We start from the raw sequence: 14,357 nt of genomic DNA, 5'->3' as shown, positions 1-14,357 counted from the left end.
CCGGGGCAGAAGATCAGCAGTTGGAACTGAAATTGGTAGTGGTTTGGGATTGGGAATGTCTAGGCCACCAAAGAACTGGTTCTGATAGTACAGATCCCGGTAGTTAGGGTTTCTGAAGTAGCGGGAATCTCCTTCACAGGCAATGACGGCCAGTATAAGCACAAAAATGCAAGAAACCTGAAAAGATATATAATCCAGGATATAAGATCACATCCTTTTCAGAGGATCTACTCCAACTTGCCAGCTTTAAAGACATTTTTGCTCTGGCGACTTTCAACGATGAAGTCCGTAAGAACTATAACAGCCCCTATGGCTCACAGACCATTTTATATAAATTTTTCGCATTATTTTGCATAAAAGATAGTCATCATTTTGCGTTGACGCCCATTGACAAATTGTGAACACGAGGAGTTTAGAATTTAGGAATTTATATTGACTTAATTTAATTGGGCGTCAAGTTTGAAAGACAGAATTGCTAATTTCGCCTGTGGAAAATTTTTGAATTCATTTTAAAAGTGAAATTCGAGGAGATGCTAAATTAATGATTTACTTATTCTAAGATTTTGGTAAGATATGCTATATATTCTCCATTAGATGCTTTACAGGAATATATACGTAAAAAGGATCATTTTAAAATATTTTGACATCTACTTCTTATTAATCATAATCCAATTACTAGGAATAGACAACTTTTCTCTCTTAGTCATCATTATTTAATCATCATTATTTAATTAATTAATCATACCATTATTTAATTAATTTAATTTAATTTCCATGCAACAATTATTTAATAATTTTTAATGTTATATGTTAAGTTAGTATCAAACAAAAAAGGAAATTAATTTCAGGAAGCCGAAATTTGTAAACCCTTGTCATAGGATCCTGGCATCAAATCAGAACTGTAAGCCTAAAATACATTAATTTTCATTAGAAAAGCTTTTCTGTGCTAATTATTTCTAGGCTTACAAATCTGCATACTACATTTTGTACATGGCCTACAAAGGATTCTAAATATAACTCTATTTATAGCCCTAGATTATTTAAAATATAATTATGAATGTTGAAATGTCTCATTTTCTGGACATTTTTTTATATTTGGTATTAAATCCAAAAAGCTTTTATAATTTGAATGGCCTTATGGTCTATAAAATAAACAATAAATGGCTGCCTTAAATCACCGAAACACCCAAAAATAACATTGAATTCATTTTTTGTAGTATTTATTTTATTTTTCTGGCAACAAATGTTGTATAAAAATATTTAATTTATTTAAAACAGCATTCAATAGGATGGAGCAAAACCTGAAATCAAGGTGTAAAACCTGGTAGCCTGGGTCTTCTCCCAAGCCAAAGTGTCGTCTTGCACGGAAAGGATACTCTTCAGGATCTCCTGGTTTTCGTTTTGAGATCGTGCTATTTGACGCAAGGTAGTTCGCAGAGCTGTAAATGAATAAAGTTAAGATAAGTAGTCCGATTTCGATTTATAAAATATATTATTAGTAATATAATGTCCTTTTACATTATTTTATATTAATTTTTATTTTATTTCTTTTAATTCCCTTTTAAATTTAGTTCAGTGGCAGTAATGATTACTTACAGACGATCAATGGCCGCAAAACGTTGGGATCATTTCGTCCTTTGCCACTTCCAGAAAGTGCAGAAATAGCCTCCGACAGACCCTTCTCCTGTCCGAGGATATCGTCCTCCGTATCGTCAATCTCATCATTACTGTCATCAGGGATCTCCTCCACCTTACGCGCTTTACGCTCTGCAGTTTCGATTGGAATGGGAAATGGGTCTGGGTTAGGATTGGGATTGGCATTGGCTAAGCCACCGTAGAATTGGTTCCGGTAGTACAAATCCCGATAGTTAGGGTTTCTGAAGAAGCGGGAATCTCCCTCACAGGCAATAGCTGCCAGGGAGAGCACAAAAAGGCAGGAGAACTGAAAGGATACATCAGAATATAACATCTCAACCATTTCAGAGAGTCCACTTTAACTTACCAACTTTAAAGACATTTTGGGAGATTTTTTTTGCGACTTTCAACAGCAATCTGTCGGATGGAACTGTAATATTTCTGCGGCTACAAGGTGGTTTTATATCATCACCAATCCATTTTGCATATTATATGTACGTCAAACGTTCATCGGAAAATTTTGGTGAACAGATATGCTCAGCTTAGAATATAGATTTGATTTAATTTAAGTGTTTAAGCGTGTTTCACTATATGAAGATATAAATGCTAATTTTGTTTGAGGAAAAATTTTGTATTTATAAAAGTGAAATTTGAGAAGACACTAAAAAGACTATTAAGTTAAATAAACTATTAAGTTTCTTGAAATCTATGTTGAATAAGGTATTTTTTGGGATCTTTATTATGAATTCTATATCCGGTAAACTAGTTACAATTTTTCAATTTCTTTGGCAGGGGAATTCGAGATGACACTAAATAAATTACTAAGTTAGGACTTTATAAAGGTATGCAAAAAGCTTTCACAGAAAGAGAAAATGCGAAAGTCTAAGTTTGTGAGAAATTATATCTCTTAGCAATTAGAACTGGATTAGGTTTTTGGTATTATCATTTCTAAAGTTCTATTATACAAGTATATTTAGTTTGAGGGTATAGTTTTCGGACTGTAACATAATTTTTTTGACTGTGATTTAAAGCTTTTTTAAGCTTTATAAATAACCAAGCCAAAATGTGATCATATTTTCCGAAAGTTCTTTTGGCTAGTTTAATATAGAGTTAACATTTATATTATCTTTAACAGAAATAAGGCTGTTAAGAGCTTTGCTTTATAAAGCTCAAGAGGGCTCAGATAGACAGGCAGTCGCCAATATATCTCACTCGTCTAGTGATGCTTATCACGCATTTTTTACTTAATGGGCTTTCTCTGTAAGATTTTAGTCGAGCTTATAATACCTGGCAGGGTTTTTTGATTTCAAGCCTCAGATATAGTACATCACAACCCCATTTCCTGAGACAGTTATACTTTGACTTGTAAAAAACTCATCAATATTCCCTTCCATAAGAGAAAACAAAAGCCTAAATAAGAAAGTTTATTAAAATAATTTTGTATTACTTATTTATTTATTTATCTTTTAAAGTTGTGTTATCTTAAGTCTTCGACTGTGATAGGTCATGATAGGAATGATTTGATTGCCTTGCTCTAAGATGTTCCAATAATTTGCAGAATTTTAATGTAATCATTCATATTTATATATATTTATATCATTTAGTAGTATTAGTATTAGCTCTCTAGTTTTATTTAGCAACTTTTGAAGCCCACTTTTGAGCTTAAAATAAAACCCCGAGAGCTTTTAAGGCGTTAACTAGACTTGGTAGCTAAGCTATAAGCCATAATCAATAAAACAAAGAGAAAATGGCTGCCTTCATCTGACCAAAACACTCAAATAAAACAATGGATTTATTTCTGTGGTATTTATTTAAATTAAATTAAGAAGGCTGAACCATATGTCACACAACTAACTAGAAATATGTAGGAAGCAGAGTATTGGCATTATCTTAATGCTTGGTGTAGACCACATTAGCCGCAGCCGGTTGGCTGGCATAAAAAGCAGAGTTGACGCCGTCATCTGAAAGGAAAATAATAATAATAAAGTATGAAATGTAAAATATATAGAAAACAGAAGCACAACTTATGGAATATTAAGTTAAATTAAGAATGAAAAGTATATAAATAAAGATTGAAGATTGGAGAACCAATGTTCAGAAATCACATTTTTAACTTAAGACCAGTATTATTTATTTATATTATGGTTTAGGTTATTATACTTTAAACTTTCATTAGAAAAGATATTTAGAATTCACTCAAAAAACTTGACTAAACTATATGAAATAAACTAGTTATATTAAAAGTTTAATAGACAAAATTTTGCTTATGACTTTACTCATTTAAAGATCGTTTTATCTTGCGTATTAAAGTCCACCCGATCCTACATTATTTGTAGATAAAAATAACTCCCACTTCATAAAAATATATCTTTCTTTGAGTTATACTCACAGGTGATCACTGGCCTGAAACCATTGGCATCAGCCAAATACTTGACTCCCACGCGCAGACCCTCGGGCGTGATGAAGGAGTAGGCACCCTCCACTTGCTCCTCCTTCTCCTGGTTGCCAATGTTGACGGGCACGCCCTTCTCCTCGCCATGGATGCCGTTCTCCGTTTCGTAGGAATAAGAGTAGGTACCGGCACCATAGTTCACATCATTGTTCTGCTCCACAATCCTAGCCTGGGCGGCGGCAATGTAGGGATTGTACTTCTTGTAGAAACCATCATAGTAGCGCCTTAGATTGTACAGATCCCGGTTGCGGTAGTACAGGTCCCTATAGTAGGGATTCCTCAGATACGGATTCGACTGTCCCTCGCAGGCAATGGCCGCCAGGACAAGCACAAAGAGGCACGAAAACTGAAATCACAGGATATAAGAACACAAATCCACTACCCTAAAGGTCCACTCTAATTTACCAGCTTCAAAGACATTTCGTTTCTTTTTGATCTTTTTTTTGACAACTTTCAGCGATGATCTGTCCGACGGAACTGTAACAGCTTCTGCTGGCCACAGATCGCTTTTATAACCAACTCTGAATCCTAACCAGACCATTTTGCATAAGCATCAAATTTCTGTCCATAAAATTCATTGTATTCGGTCAAACTTTCGGGGCAGAGAGTCAGACAGTTTCCGTTTAGAATTTAGATTGGCTTTATTATAATTCGCGTGCCTTTGTTTGTATAATTAAAATTAAGAGCATCTCTTTGAGCCGACAAAACGATTGGCAAAAAAAAGCAGGCGAACAAAAAATTGCTAAAACACAGCTGGGGGGCGTTAAGTGTTTATTCGTGTTTAACTATATGAAGATGGAAATGCTAATTTCGATCGGGGAAATATTTTGTATTCAGTAGTGAAATTTGAGAAGCCACTGAATAAATTAATAGATTAATTTGCCTAGGCTTACATCACTTTAACAAATTATAGTTTACAGATTTATTAACTTTCTATATGTAAGGGTTGAGGGTTATTATATCAGCTTATTGTTTATAGAAGTTGACACGTGAAAAAATTAATTTTATAGGTTTAAGATAATAATTTGGTTCTATAAATAATAATTACATAACATATTTTCCAGTAATTCCTATTGGAAATTTTTGCAAATTAATTTACTTCAATTTCAATTTATTTTCCTAAATAATTTTCTATATATTTTCCTATTTCCCCTCACCTACTGGCCTCCCAGCTCCATTGCGTCTCATATAATTTATTGTTTCCATTGGAGATTGAGGTGAATACGTTGCCCATTCATGCCGTACCCCGAGATGCGGCCACATGAATAAATATGAATGAAGTTTGGAGCTTGCTGAGACGGCGATGATCTGGCGGAGGGGAAACCTCATCTCGATTGCATCGCCGCGTTCGGCCTTCACATTTCGCGTGCGATTTGACAGCCGTCAACGGGTGCAACAATAGCTGTGTAATTGTGTGCCTACACTAGTCAGCAAAAGTCACGTGCCAGCTGGGGTTTTATTAATTGGGACCCCTAAACGAGAATAGTATTTCTTTAACGGCCCCAATTAGCATTTGAATTCGAATTCAAAGCTGAGAATCTAACAAATTGCGATCAGCGAGCCTAAGCAATCAGAACAAAACCAAAGACTGCTCTCCAACTGGAACTATAAATGTCCAAACACTGGCCATTCGTATATTTTATGGTTCCGAGATTCACCGAGTCCGCGGCCCAATCGCGGAATGCGTTAAATAAGATCTGAGCAAACGGACAAAAGATCTTTATTAGCTCATTTGCATAAATGAGCCGCTGAATATTTGTCGTCTAATTAATTGGCTCCAAATTTATTTGGACTTGGCTATTTAAATATTCATGGAAGGCATTGTGGTTCTGTCAGAGCCTAAAAAAAGGAGAATCAAAATAAAGTGGCAAGACTATAGGCTTACATGTCAAGCTGTTTTTAGTTAGATTAAAATCTAAAGCAAGTATATAAAAAATCGATAAGTTGTGTTTAATAAATCATTAATAAGATTCTCACACTTGCCAAGGCCCAAGAAAAGTTAGTGGTTAAGGTAATTACTCAACACGTGAGTGACAAAACAATTAGAACATAAATTATTTATGATAGAGGCAACCCCTTCTTATAACCATATTCTCTCTTTAGTGGCTATAAAACCAAAGGCTTTCGAATTCCAGAAACCAGTTTATAGTAATTCAAATGCAGTTAGTTTCAAAGGTTGGAGGTGGAGTACATAAAACCTAAGATGGCAAAGCAACGAACCTACAAGGACTTCACATTCATGGCCAACACAATGTTTCAGACTCTGGGCTATGATTTAATGGACTCACCCAGACCCTGGTGGCAAAAGTTACTCCTTCGCAGCTACTTCCTGTTGTGCATAGTGAGCAATTGCTACGAGGCCTGCTTTGTGACCTACAGAATACTGCAGTGGGAGTCCGTGGCCGGAAGTCCCTCCAAAATCATGCGACAGGCTCTGCACTTTTTCTACATGTTCAGTGCTCAGTTGAAGTTTGTCACCTTCATGAAATACCGGAAAGAGTTGCGATTGCTAAACCAGAAACTGAAGGACTTGTATCCTTCCAGTGAAAGTGAGTGCCGGGAGTACAATGTCAATAGGTTTTATCTCTCGCGTACCACCCGATATGTCCTGTTTTTCTACTACTTTGTGATAGTCTTTATGGCCCTGGGTCCTCTCCTGCAGTCGTGCATTGTGTACCTGATCCGGTATGGCAAGGTTGAGTTCCTGTATCTTCGCATATTTCCCACGCAGCTTAGCTTTAACACGGAAAACCCACTGGGCTATGTGTTGGGCTATGTCATAGACTTCACCTACAGTCAGTTTATTGTTAATGTCAGTCTGGGCACAGACCTCTGGATGATGTGTGTTTCCAGTCAGATTTCCATGCATTTTGCTTATTTGGCCAAGATTTTAGGTGAATATTGTCCAAGTGAAGAGAAGGAGCAGCTGGACTGCCAGTTCTTGGCCAGCTTGGTGAGGAGACATCAGGTTATACTCAGGTGGGTTTTTAAGTTGGATTTATTATTATATCCTTTAGGAAACTTATTTGTCTTTCTCTCTATTCATATCCTGCTGATTATTCTTATTTATCTCTGACAGCTTACACAAGGACTTAAATCGCGTATTTGGACTTTTATTGGCCTCCAATCTTTTCATAACCGCCAGTCTCCTCTGCTGCATGGCTTTTTATACTGTGGTAGAAGGTTTAAATACGGAAGGCATCTCCTATATGATGCTCTTTGCCAGTGTGGCAGCCCAGTTCTATATGGTCAGTTCCTATGGACAAATGTTAATTGATTTGGTAAATAAAATAAATTATTTATATAAATAATTAATTAAACAACTGCTGATATATCAAAAAATATATATTAGAGCGCCAATATAGCTTTGGCTGCCTATGAACACAAGTGGTATGAAGGCGGCCTGAGATACAGAAAAGATCTGGTCTTTGTAATGGCTAGGGCCCAGCGTCCAACCGAAATATCAGCCAAGGGTATTATTATAATTTCCTTTGATACCTTCAAGACGGTAAGGGAAAATATTTTTTAATAATTTAATAGTAATAATTTTATTTTTAATACATTTTCTAGTTGATGTCCATTACATACCGATTCTATGCGGTCATACGTCAAATTGTGGGGAAGTAGGGTAGTCTTGGTACCCTATCTATATTTTAGAAAATATATTCTATAAAAACTAAACAAAGGATATTTGGGAGACTACAATATACTTGTTATATACATTAGAAGATATATTCTATAAGTACTAATAATTTTAAATAAGAAGCTTATATTGTAGACTACAAATATCCCAAAATGCAAGGTTTGGCAATGATGAGGACTAAATTTATTAAGCCTCTCTAGTATTTAGTTAAAAAACCTTGAATAATGTGTATACATTTTCATGAAAAAATAAAGAATAAAATCAACTTCTATTACCTATACCCCTTCTTAGCGTTTGGTGTCATTTAACCAAGTGAAAATGGCTATATATGCTGCTGCGTATAGATCAAAAGCTACTCATTCTGTTCTATCTGTCCCTTTATTCGACTCTGCACTCTGCCGAAGCTAACGAACTGAGAAAAGCCCACATGAAGGTTTATTGTAACGAACAGGTGCCCTACGGAAAACCAACACCCATCGTCATAAGCATGAAGGTACGACCAGTAAAGACCACAATCACAGTGAGTCTCAGTACTCCCACCTATTTGCTGGCCTTCTTTGAGGTTGGAAATGAGTCTGAAAAGAAGCCACCGGAATGGAAAAGAACCTCATCCATCAGCAAAGAGCTGGCGGTGCTAGGTATTAGAAAAAGGCCAGATAAATGGCGCTATGAAGAGGGATTCTGGACAAATTTAACTGGAATATTTTGGACGGCAAGCGATAAGTTTCTCACTTTAATTAGCCAATCAAAATGGCTTTCACGGATACAGAAAGTCAAGGAAGTAGTTCAGATTAAAGTGAATCTCCCGCCAGAATGCACTCCACAACTAGCCATACCCGAGTGTTCTCAGCCGGTGCCTCCACGTAAGATACTGATCACGAGGGGTTTCTATGTCAGAGCTGTATTTCTGGAAAAGTGTAATTTGACAATTGAGAAGGGAGTCTACAATTGGAGTCTCAGTAATGCTGTGGGGTTGAGTGAGTTGTGGCCTTGGATCAAGTCTACCAAATAAATTTTTAAAATTATTTTCACAGCACAGCTTGCAACATATTCCACGGATGGACCACTTCTCAAAGTCCAACAATATTCCTGGAGATATCCAACATCCCAAGAACTCTTGAGGGACTTTTATCTCCTAAAAGTCGAGGGAAGATTTGAAGGTTTGTATTACGCAGCCCGATGTTACCTAAAGGTCGAAATGGGCCCCGTGGAAGCTGTAATTTCTGGAGGAAAACACAGAAGATCCGGCCAAAAGGACATACTTTGGATAAACGGCTCTATGAGCTATGACTTCTCGAAGAGATCTTCGGAAAAACAATTTTCTACGTTTCTTTGGAATTGCAAGTCAATCGATGATAAAAACAATCCATTTTGCCGCCCCAATATATCGTCGGGTGAGATATTTCTCTAGAATGGTGGATAAATTATAGCTTTATTCTTTTTTAGAGGCTGCCTTTAGTATTCCTGGGAATTCCTTAAAAACAGGATGTACATACGTCTTTCAATTGCAAGTGTCCAGGGATCACAATCCACGGATATCATCGGAAATGTATCAAAATGTTGCCATTGTTGGTCGCAGCGTACTTCAAGTAAAAATTGAATGTCTAAAGAATTGCCAGAGGGATTTCTACACTCCGAATTCCAGAGTTAAGCTAAAGGCAGTTTGCTTAAACTGCGAAAATATGAATGCAGCTCAAAGATGGTCCATAGATGGCCAGAAAATGTTTAGTACCAAGGAAATAACATTACACATCCGGAAGGGAACCAACCGGACCCAAGTTGAGCTGGCAATGTTAGCGGAAGACGGACGCTACGAAAGAAATGTCAAGACCCTGGTCAGGAATTCTGGACCCACCGGAGGAAAGTGTACGGTTAGTCCCAGGGAAGGGCAAGAGGCCATCACCAACTTTGTGCCATGTTGCCAAAGGTTTGTTAGCCAAAATCAGCCTATAGAATATTGGTACTACGCGGGGAAAGTGCTTCTTGGCAGTTGTCTGGATTGCAACTGCGGTGTACGCTTACCCGCCACGAGTTTCCTGCAAGTCCTGGCCTGCGAAGCCCTCTATGCTTGCCACTCCAGTTGGATAAAAGTCAAAGTGACTCCTCTGGTGGGAATACCCACCCAACCGGCAGCCTTGCAGAAATATATGATAAGTTCGTCGAACAGTTTTGTCAAGCTCTTGAAAGGAGGACTCTACTCGAGCTACTTGCAGTCCTTAAATGCCATAGCATCACGCATAAGTCTCGCCGACTCGGGAACTACTCTTCTTCATGGCTTCGAAAATATCCAACCATACACCCCAAGCTCCCTTAGTTTATTGGCGAACTTAACCCGGACATTGGGCCAACGTTTACCCACCTCCGATCCCAAGACCCAGGTCCTGCTCATTATGCTAGTCAGAAAACTGACCTATAACTTTCAAGAGGTAATGAGCAACGTGGATGCTGTGGATATGACTCAGAAACCCTTTATAAGTACAACTCTGGCCTGTCTAGAAGTCTATAGATTAATGCAGAAAATCGCTGAGAAAATCCCTCAACCTCCGGCCTCCATTTACGATCGGTATCAGAAGGCATTCTTGAAAGGATCCTTGGACCTGGACTTTGTGGATAAGCTCCATTCTGAAATAGCAATAAGAAGGACTTCGCATGGGAATTGGCTTAATTTCATGTGGGCAAAGGATCATTTGGGATTTTTAATGAATATTTTTCAACACATAAACAAAGATCAAAATATGCAGGACAATAAGTCATCGCCCAAGGCTGAAGTGCTAGTTCAGTGCTTTGAAACTCAGACGAATGATACAATTATAGTTCATAGCACCGATAGTTTGTATAGTGTAGTCCTATCAAGGAAACTTTTTGATGAAATATTGGGCACAGGGGAAACGGAAATCTGTTTCAAATTGATCTCCATTCAAAGGACACTAAACTGGTGGTATCCAGATGAAAAACGGCCGACTTCTCGTATGCTTTCGGTGCGAATTTTTGAAAAAGGCGAGGATGTGTTTACCAAGCAGATTAAGCTCCTGAAAAGTGAACTTGGGTATGAAACAAATATGACTATTCACACCACATCGCCAGCGAAAGACAAAGACGTAATGACCAAGAACCCAAGGCAGACGCATGATGCTCTAAAGGAGATCCATGCCGGGAGATACATCAGTGTCGTAAGGAATGGACAGCTTGAAACCCTACAGTCCGTTCAATTATATCGAATTATCCTAGATGAACAGACCGTAATGGCTGTCCATTTCACAAGAAGCACCCACAAGCTGCAAGTCAAGCTGAAGCTCGAAGTGAAGCCATTGTGGTCGGAGATATCCAAGTCCTGGTGTGTTGTTCCCTCGTTGAGCACAAACACGACTTTTCTGTTACGAAACAAATGCCATCAACCGAAACGTGCCTATATGGCATTGCGGGTTTGGTCAAAGATCCCCATCTGGAACTGTCCGAACACAACGCTAGTCGACGGTCCGGCGTTATATACCTTTGCCTTTCAGATCCGCTCATGCGCCTCGTGGCTCTATAACCGTAAGCCCGACCAGCAGGGATGGGACCAAGGCGGCTGCGTCCCCACGATGGACTTCAGTGTGGCCCGGAAATTGCGGTGCATTTGCAAAGTCCTGGGAACCTACACGAGCTACGTGTATTACATACCTGCCATTAAGGTTTCAGTGGGTACCTTCACGAAACCCAGCTTACATAAGGGAGTTGTTGCATTTTACTCGTTACTGCTCATATTTATTCTACTCAGTATGTATTGGCTATATCGATATGCGAATAATCTTCCCGCCAAAAGTATTTTCATTCGAATGCCCGCCGACGACGACGCCGAGGATGATGAAGAGCTCCATGATCTGTTGATAAAGTTGAACACCGAGGGTAGAGTAAACAGCCAGACCACAGCCTCTGTGACCTTGGTTTTAATATCTATAAACCAAAAGAAGCGAAAAATTAGGATACCACAGGATCCGGAACGTAGCTTCCTTAACCGAAACTCAACACTCAATGTGTGGCTGCGATCGCGGGAGATTCGTATACCCACCAAATTGATGATTTACCATAACAACGCCGGACGGTATCCAAGTTGGTTTTTGCGACGCATCGAGGTGAGCGATGTCCAGACCCAAGAAACGCAGATCTTCGTTGTTAGGAAATGGGTGACCGACAAGGTTTTAAGCCTGGAACCTACAACGATCTTCCGAAAGGATCAGGTCCGCGCCCTGGGCACTTATCGTAGGCGCTTCAGGCTCCACATTGAGATGCTCTTCTGCAACTGGGCACTTTGGCAGCCGTTGACTGGTAATTGGAGGGAAAACGATCACTTTAAAAGCATCTCGCGGGCCAAGCGGTTCTGTGCGTTCGTGAGCAAGCTCGTCATTGCCTACACTTCCTGCGCCATCTACTTCCAGAAGACCACCATTGAGTCCCTTCAGCTCCACCGCGATAAGTTCTTAACCTACAAGGATCTGTTATTTCTAATACTGCTGGTAACCACCACGGATTTTATATTTCAGGTTTTGTTTAAATTAACCGCACACCATGTGAGTTAGTCAGGAAACAAGTGCTCTAAGATATTACTTCTTTATTTCGATATTTTCTTAATTCATAATAAATTCCTTATTATCAAACAGTTGCTAATGGTTAAAGATTCCTTTTAAATTCGAGACTTTTCAGTCTACTTTAATAGGCCTAAAACCCATTATATATTTATTACAAAACCCACCAATAAATAATGATTTCCCAACACTTAAGTGAAAAGAAATTAGTACATTAATTATTTACATATCCACTTCCTGTTTGGGGCCTATAAAACCAGTTAGAACTTGAAGATTTCCTTACAGTTTTCACTACCTTTTTAATTCGAACACAATGCCGAAAGAAAATCAGAAAAAGGATAAGCCCCGTAGCTATGAGGACTTCAACTACATGTCCCATATGCTATTCAAGACTCTGGGCTACGATATATTGGCTACAAACGCCACTAAGTGGCCTTATATTATCCTGCGAGGATACTTTTACCTGTGCATTGTCTGCAATTTCTATGCCGCCTTCTACGTGACCCTAAGGTTCCTACAGTGGGAACGCAGTGAGTCAAAGCTGATGCGGCACGCCCTGCACTTCTTCTACATGTTCAGTGCCGAGGTCAAGTTTGCCACCTTTGTGAAGTACCGAAAGAGGTTAAGGTCTTTGAATAATCAACTGAAGGATTTGTATCCCACTGATGCTAAGCAGCAAGAGGTTTACGAGGTCAACAGGTATTATTTGTCTCGAACAACGCGTATCGTGCTTTCCTTCTACTACTCTGTGATGGCTTTGATGATGGTAACTCCGCATCTGCAATCCTGCATCACTCACTTTGTGGTGAAAAGGGATTTTCCCTACTTGCGGATATTTCCCACTCAATTGAGTTTCAGTTCCGAAACGCCTTGGGGCTATGTTTTTGCCTATTTCGTGGATTTTACCTACAGCCATTTGATAGTCAACTTTACTTTGGGCACTGACCTCTGGATGATATGTGCCTCCAGTCAGATATGCATGCACTTTGGTTATTTAGCCAAGGTTTTAGCCTTCTATACCCCGCATAGGGAGAGGGAGGAAGAGGATTGTGCTTTTCTAAGCAAATTCGTGAAGCGTCATCAGCTTATTCTGGAGTGATATCGATGTAAATCTATGGATTGATTTCAATATATATCTTTTTTTCTACAGCTTGCACAATGAAGTGGATCAGATTTTTGGTCTTCTATTGGCCTCTAATCTCTTTACAACCGCCAGCTTACTCTGCTGTATTGCCTTCTACACGGTCGTTGAGGGTTTCAATATGGAGGGAATGTCCTATATGACGGTATTTTTCAGTGTGGTTGGTCTCTTCTATTTGGTCAGCTCTCATGGTCAAAATGTGATTGATTTGGTAAGCTAAGATTATCCTCTAAATTCTATATATTTCATATGTAATTTACAGAGCACCAGCATAGCGGTTGCTGCCTATGATCAGAATTGGTATGAGGGTTCTGTGCGTTATAGAAGATTACTTATGCTTATAATGGCCAAGGCACAGCGTCCTTCGGTAATATCAGCCTCTAGTGTGGTCATTATATCCTTGGACACCTTGAAGACTGTAAGTTGATAGTGTGAGAAGTTTAAAAAGAAAGCTAACTATACTTTTCAACAGTTGATGACCATTACCTATAGGGTTTTTGCAGTTCTAAGGCAAAGTATGGGAAAGAATTAAGAGGTTAACTAGAAAGTGTAGTGGTAATTTACATAAATGTAATATTAAGTTTCAATTTTCTATATCAACTTATAAACACACCTTTAATAACTTACCCGCTTCTTCATTAAATGTTGTAATAAAAATATTTCCAAGTATTTAATTTCACGGTTTAGTTACAGCTCATTTTATGCTATTAATAAATCTGAAGGTAAGTACTTGAAATTTTCTTCATAAGCTAATTATATACAGACATTACACCCCTTAAAGGTAAAGCGTGAAGTTTAAACACTTGACATATTCAATTGCCAGGGGAGTTGCTCAAGTTGCCCACTCCCGCATATCAAATTTCTTGGCCGCGATTTGCATTAATTAACCATGAGAGGTAATCAACGACGCCCACGTGCTTCAGA

General features: G+C 38.6%; 4 protein-coding genes across 7 annotated transcripts; 3 read left to right on the top strand and 1 right to left on the bottom strand.

The window, feature by feature from the left end:
- Positions 1–3,443: 3,443 nt before the first annotated feature.
- On the bottom strand, positions 3,444–6,500 carry Cpr49Ad (Cuticular protein 49Ad). The gene is made up of 4 exons (XM_017178048.2): positions 6,376–6,500; positions 4,493–4,679; positions 4,025–4,433; positions 3,444–3,596 (listed from the first exon to the last, which is right to left on the bottom strand). The coding sequence occupies exons 2-4, from the start codon at positions 4,505–4,507 to the stop codon at positions 3,526–3,528; spliced, it is 495 nt and encodes a 164-aa protein (XP_017033537.1). The 5' UTR covers positions 4,508–4,679; positions 6,376–6,500; the 3' UTR covers positions 3,444–3,525.
- On the top strand, positions 5,968–7,954 carry LOC108082584 (Odorant receptor 49a). 3 transcript variants are annotated; one of them, XM_070284068.1, is made up of 6 exons: positions 5,968–6,113; positions 6,191–6,636; positions 6,721–7,066; positions 7,167–7,368; positions 7,440–7,595; positions 7,658–7,954. In XM_070284068.1, the coding sequence occupies exons 2-6, from the start codon at positions 6,291–6,293 to the stop codon at positions 7,712–7,714; spliced, it is 1,107 nt and encodes a 368-aa protein (XP_070140169.1). In that variant the 5' UTR covers positions 5,968–6,113; positions 6,191–6,290; the 3' UTR covers positions 7,715–7,954. The 3 variants fall into 3 exon arrangements, with proteins under 3 accessions (XP_070140169.1, XP_070140168.1, XP_017033532.1); XM_070284067.1 differs by having other exon boundaries at positions 5,968–6,098; positions 6,191–7,066; XM_017178043.2 differs by having other exon boundaries at positions 6,191–7,066.
- A 94-nt stretch (positions 7,955–8,048) lies between these two features.
- Positions 8,049–12,339, top strand: LOC108082317 (uncharacterized). Of its 2 annotated transcripts, XM_070284427.1 has the most exons (3): positions 8,049–8,707; positions 8,765–9,124; positions 9,177–12,339. In XM_070284427.1, exons 1-3 carry the CDS (start codon positions 8,059–8,061, stop codon positions 12,284–12,286), a joined length of 4,119 nt encoding a protein of 1,372 aa, XP_070140528.1. In that variant the 5' UTR covers positions 8,049–8,058; the 3' UTR covers positions 12,287–12,339. The 2 variants fall into 2 exon arrangements, with proteins under 2 accessions (XP_070140528.1, XP_070140529.1); XM_070284428.1 differs by lacking the exon at positions 8,049–8,707 and having other exon boundaries at positions 9,064–9,119; positions 9,179–12,338.
- Positions 12,340–12,605: 266 nt separating this feature from the next.
- Positions 12,606–13,965, top strand: LOC108082316 (odorant receptor 49a-like). Its single transcript, XM_017177646.1, has 4 exons — positions 12,606–13,387; positions 13,443–13,644; positions 13,696–13,851; positions 13,906–13,965. Exons 1-4 carry the CDS (start codon positions 12,606–12,608, stop codon positions 13,963–13,965), a joined length of 1,200 nt encoding a protein of 399 aa, XP_017033135.1.
- The last annotated feature ends 392 nt before the right edge of the window (positions 13,966–14,357 follow it).

This window comes from Drosophila kikkawai, chromosome 2R (genome assembly GCF_030179895.1).
Source record: "Drosophila kikkawai strain 14028-0561.14 chromosome 2R, DkikHiC1v2, whole genome shotgun sequence".
NCBI lineage: Eukaryota > Metazoa > Arthropoda > Insecta > Diptera > Drosophilidae > Drosophila > Drosophila kikkawai.
This window is presented reverse-complemented; position numbering and strand designations above follow the sequence as displayed.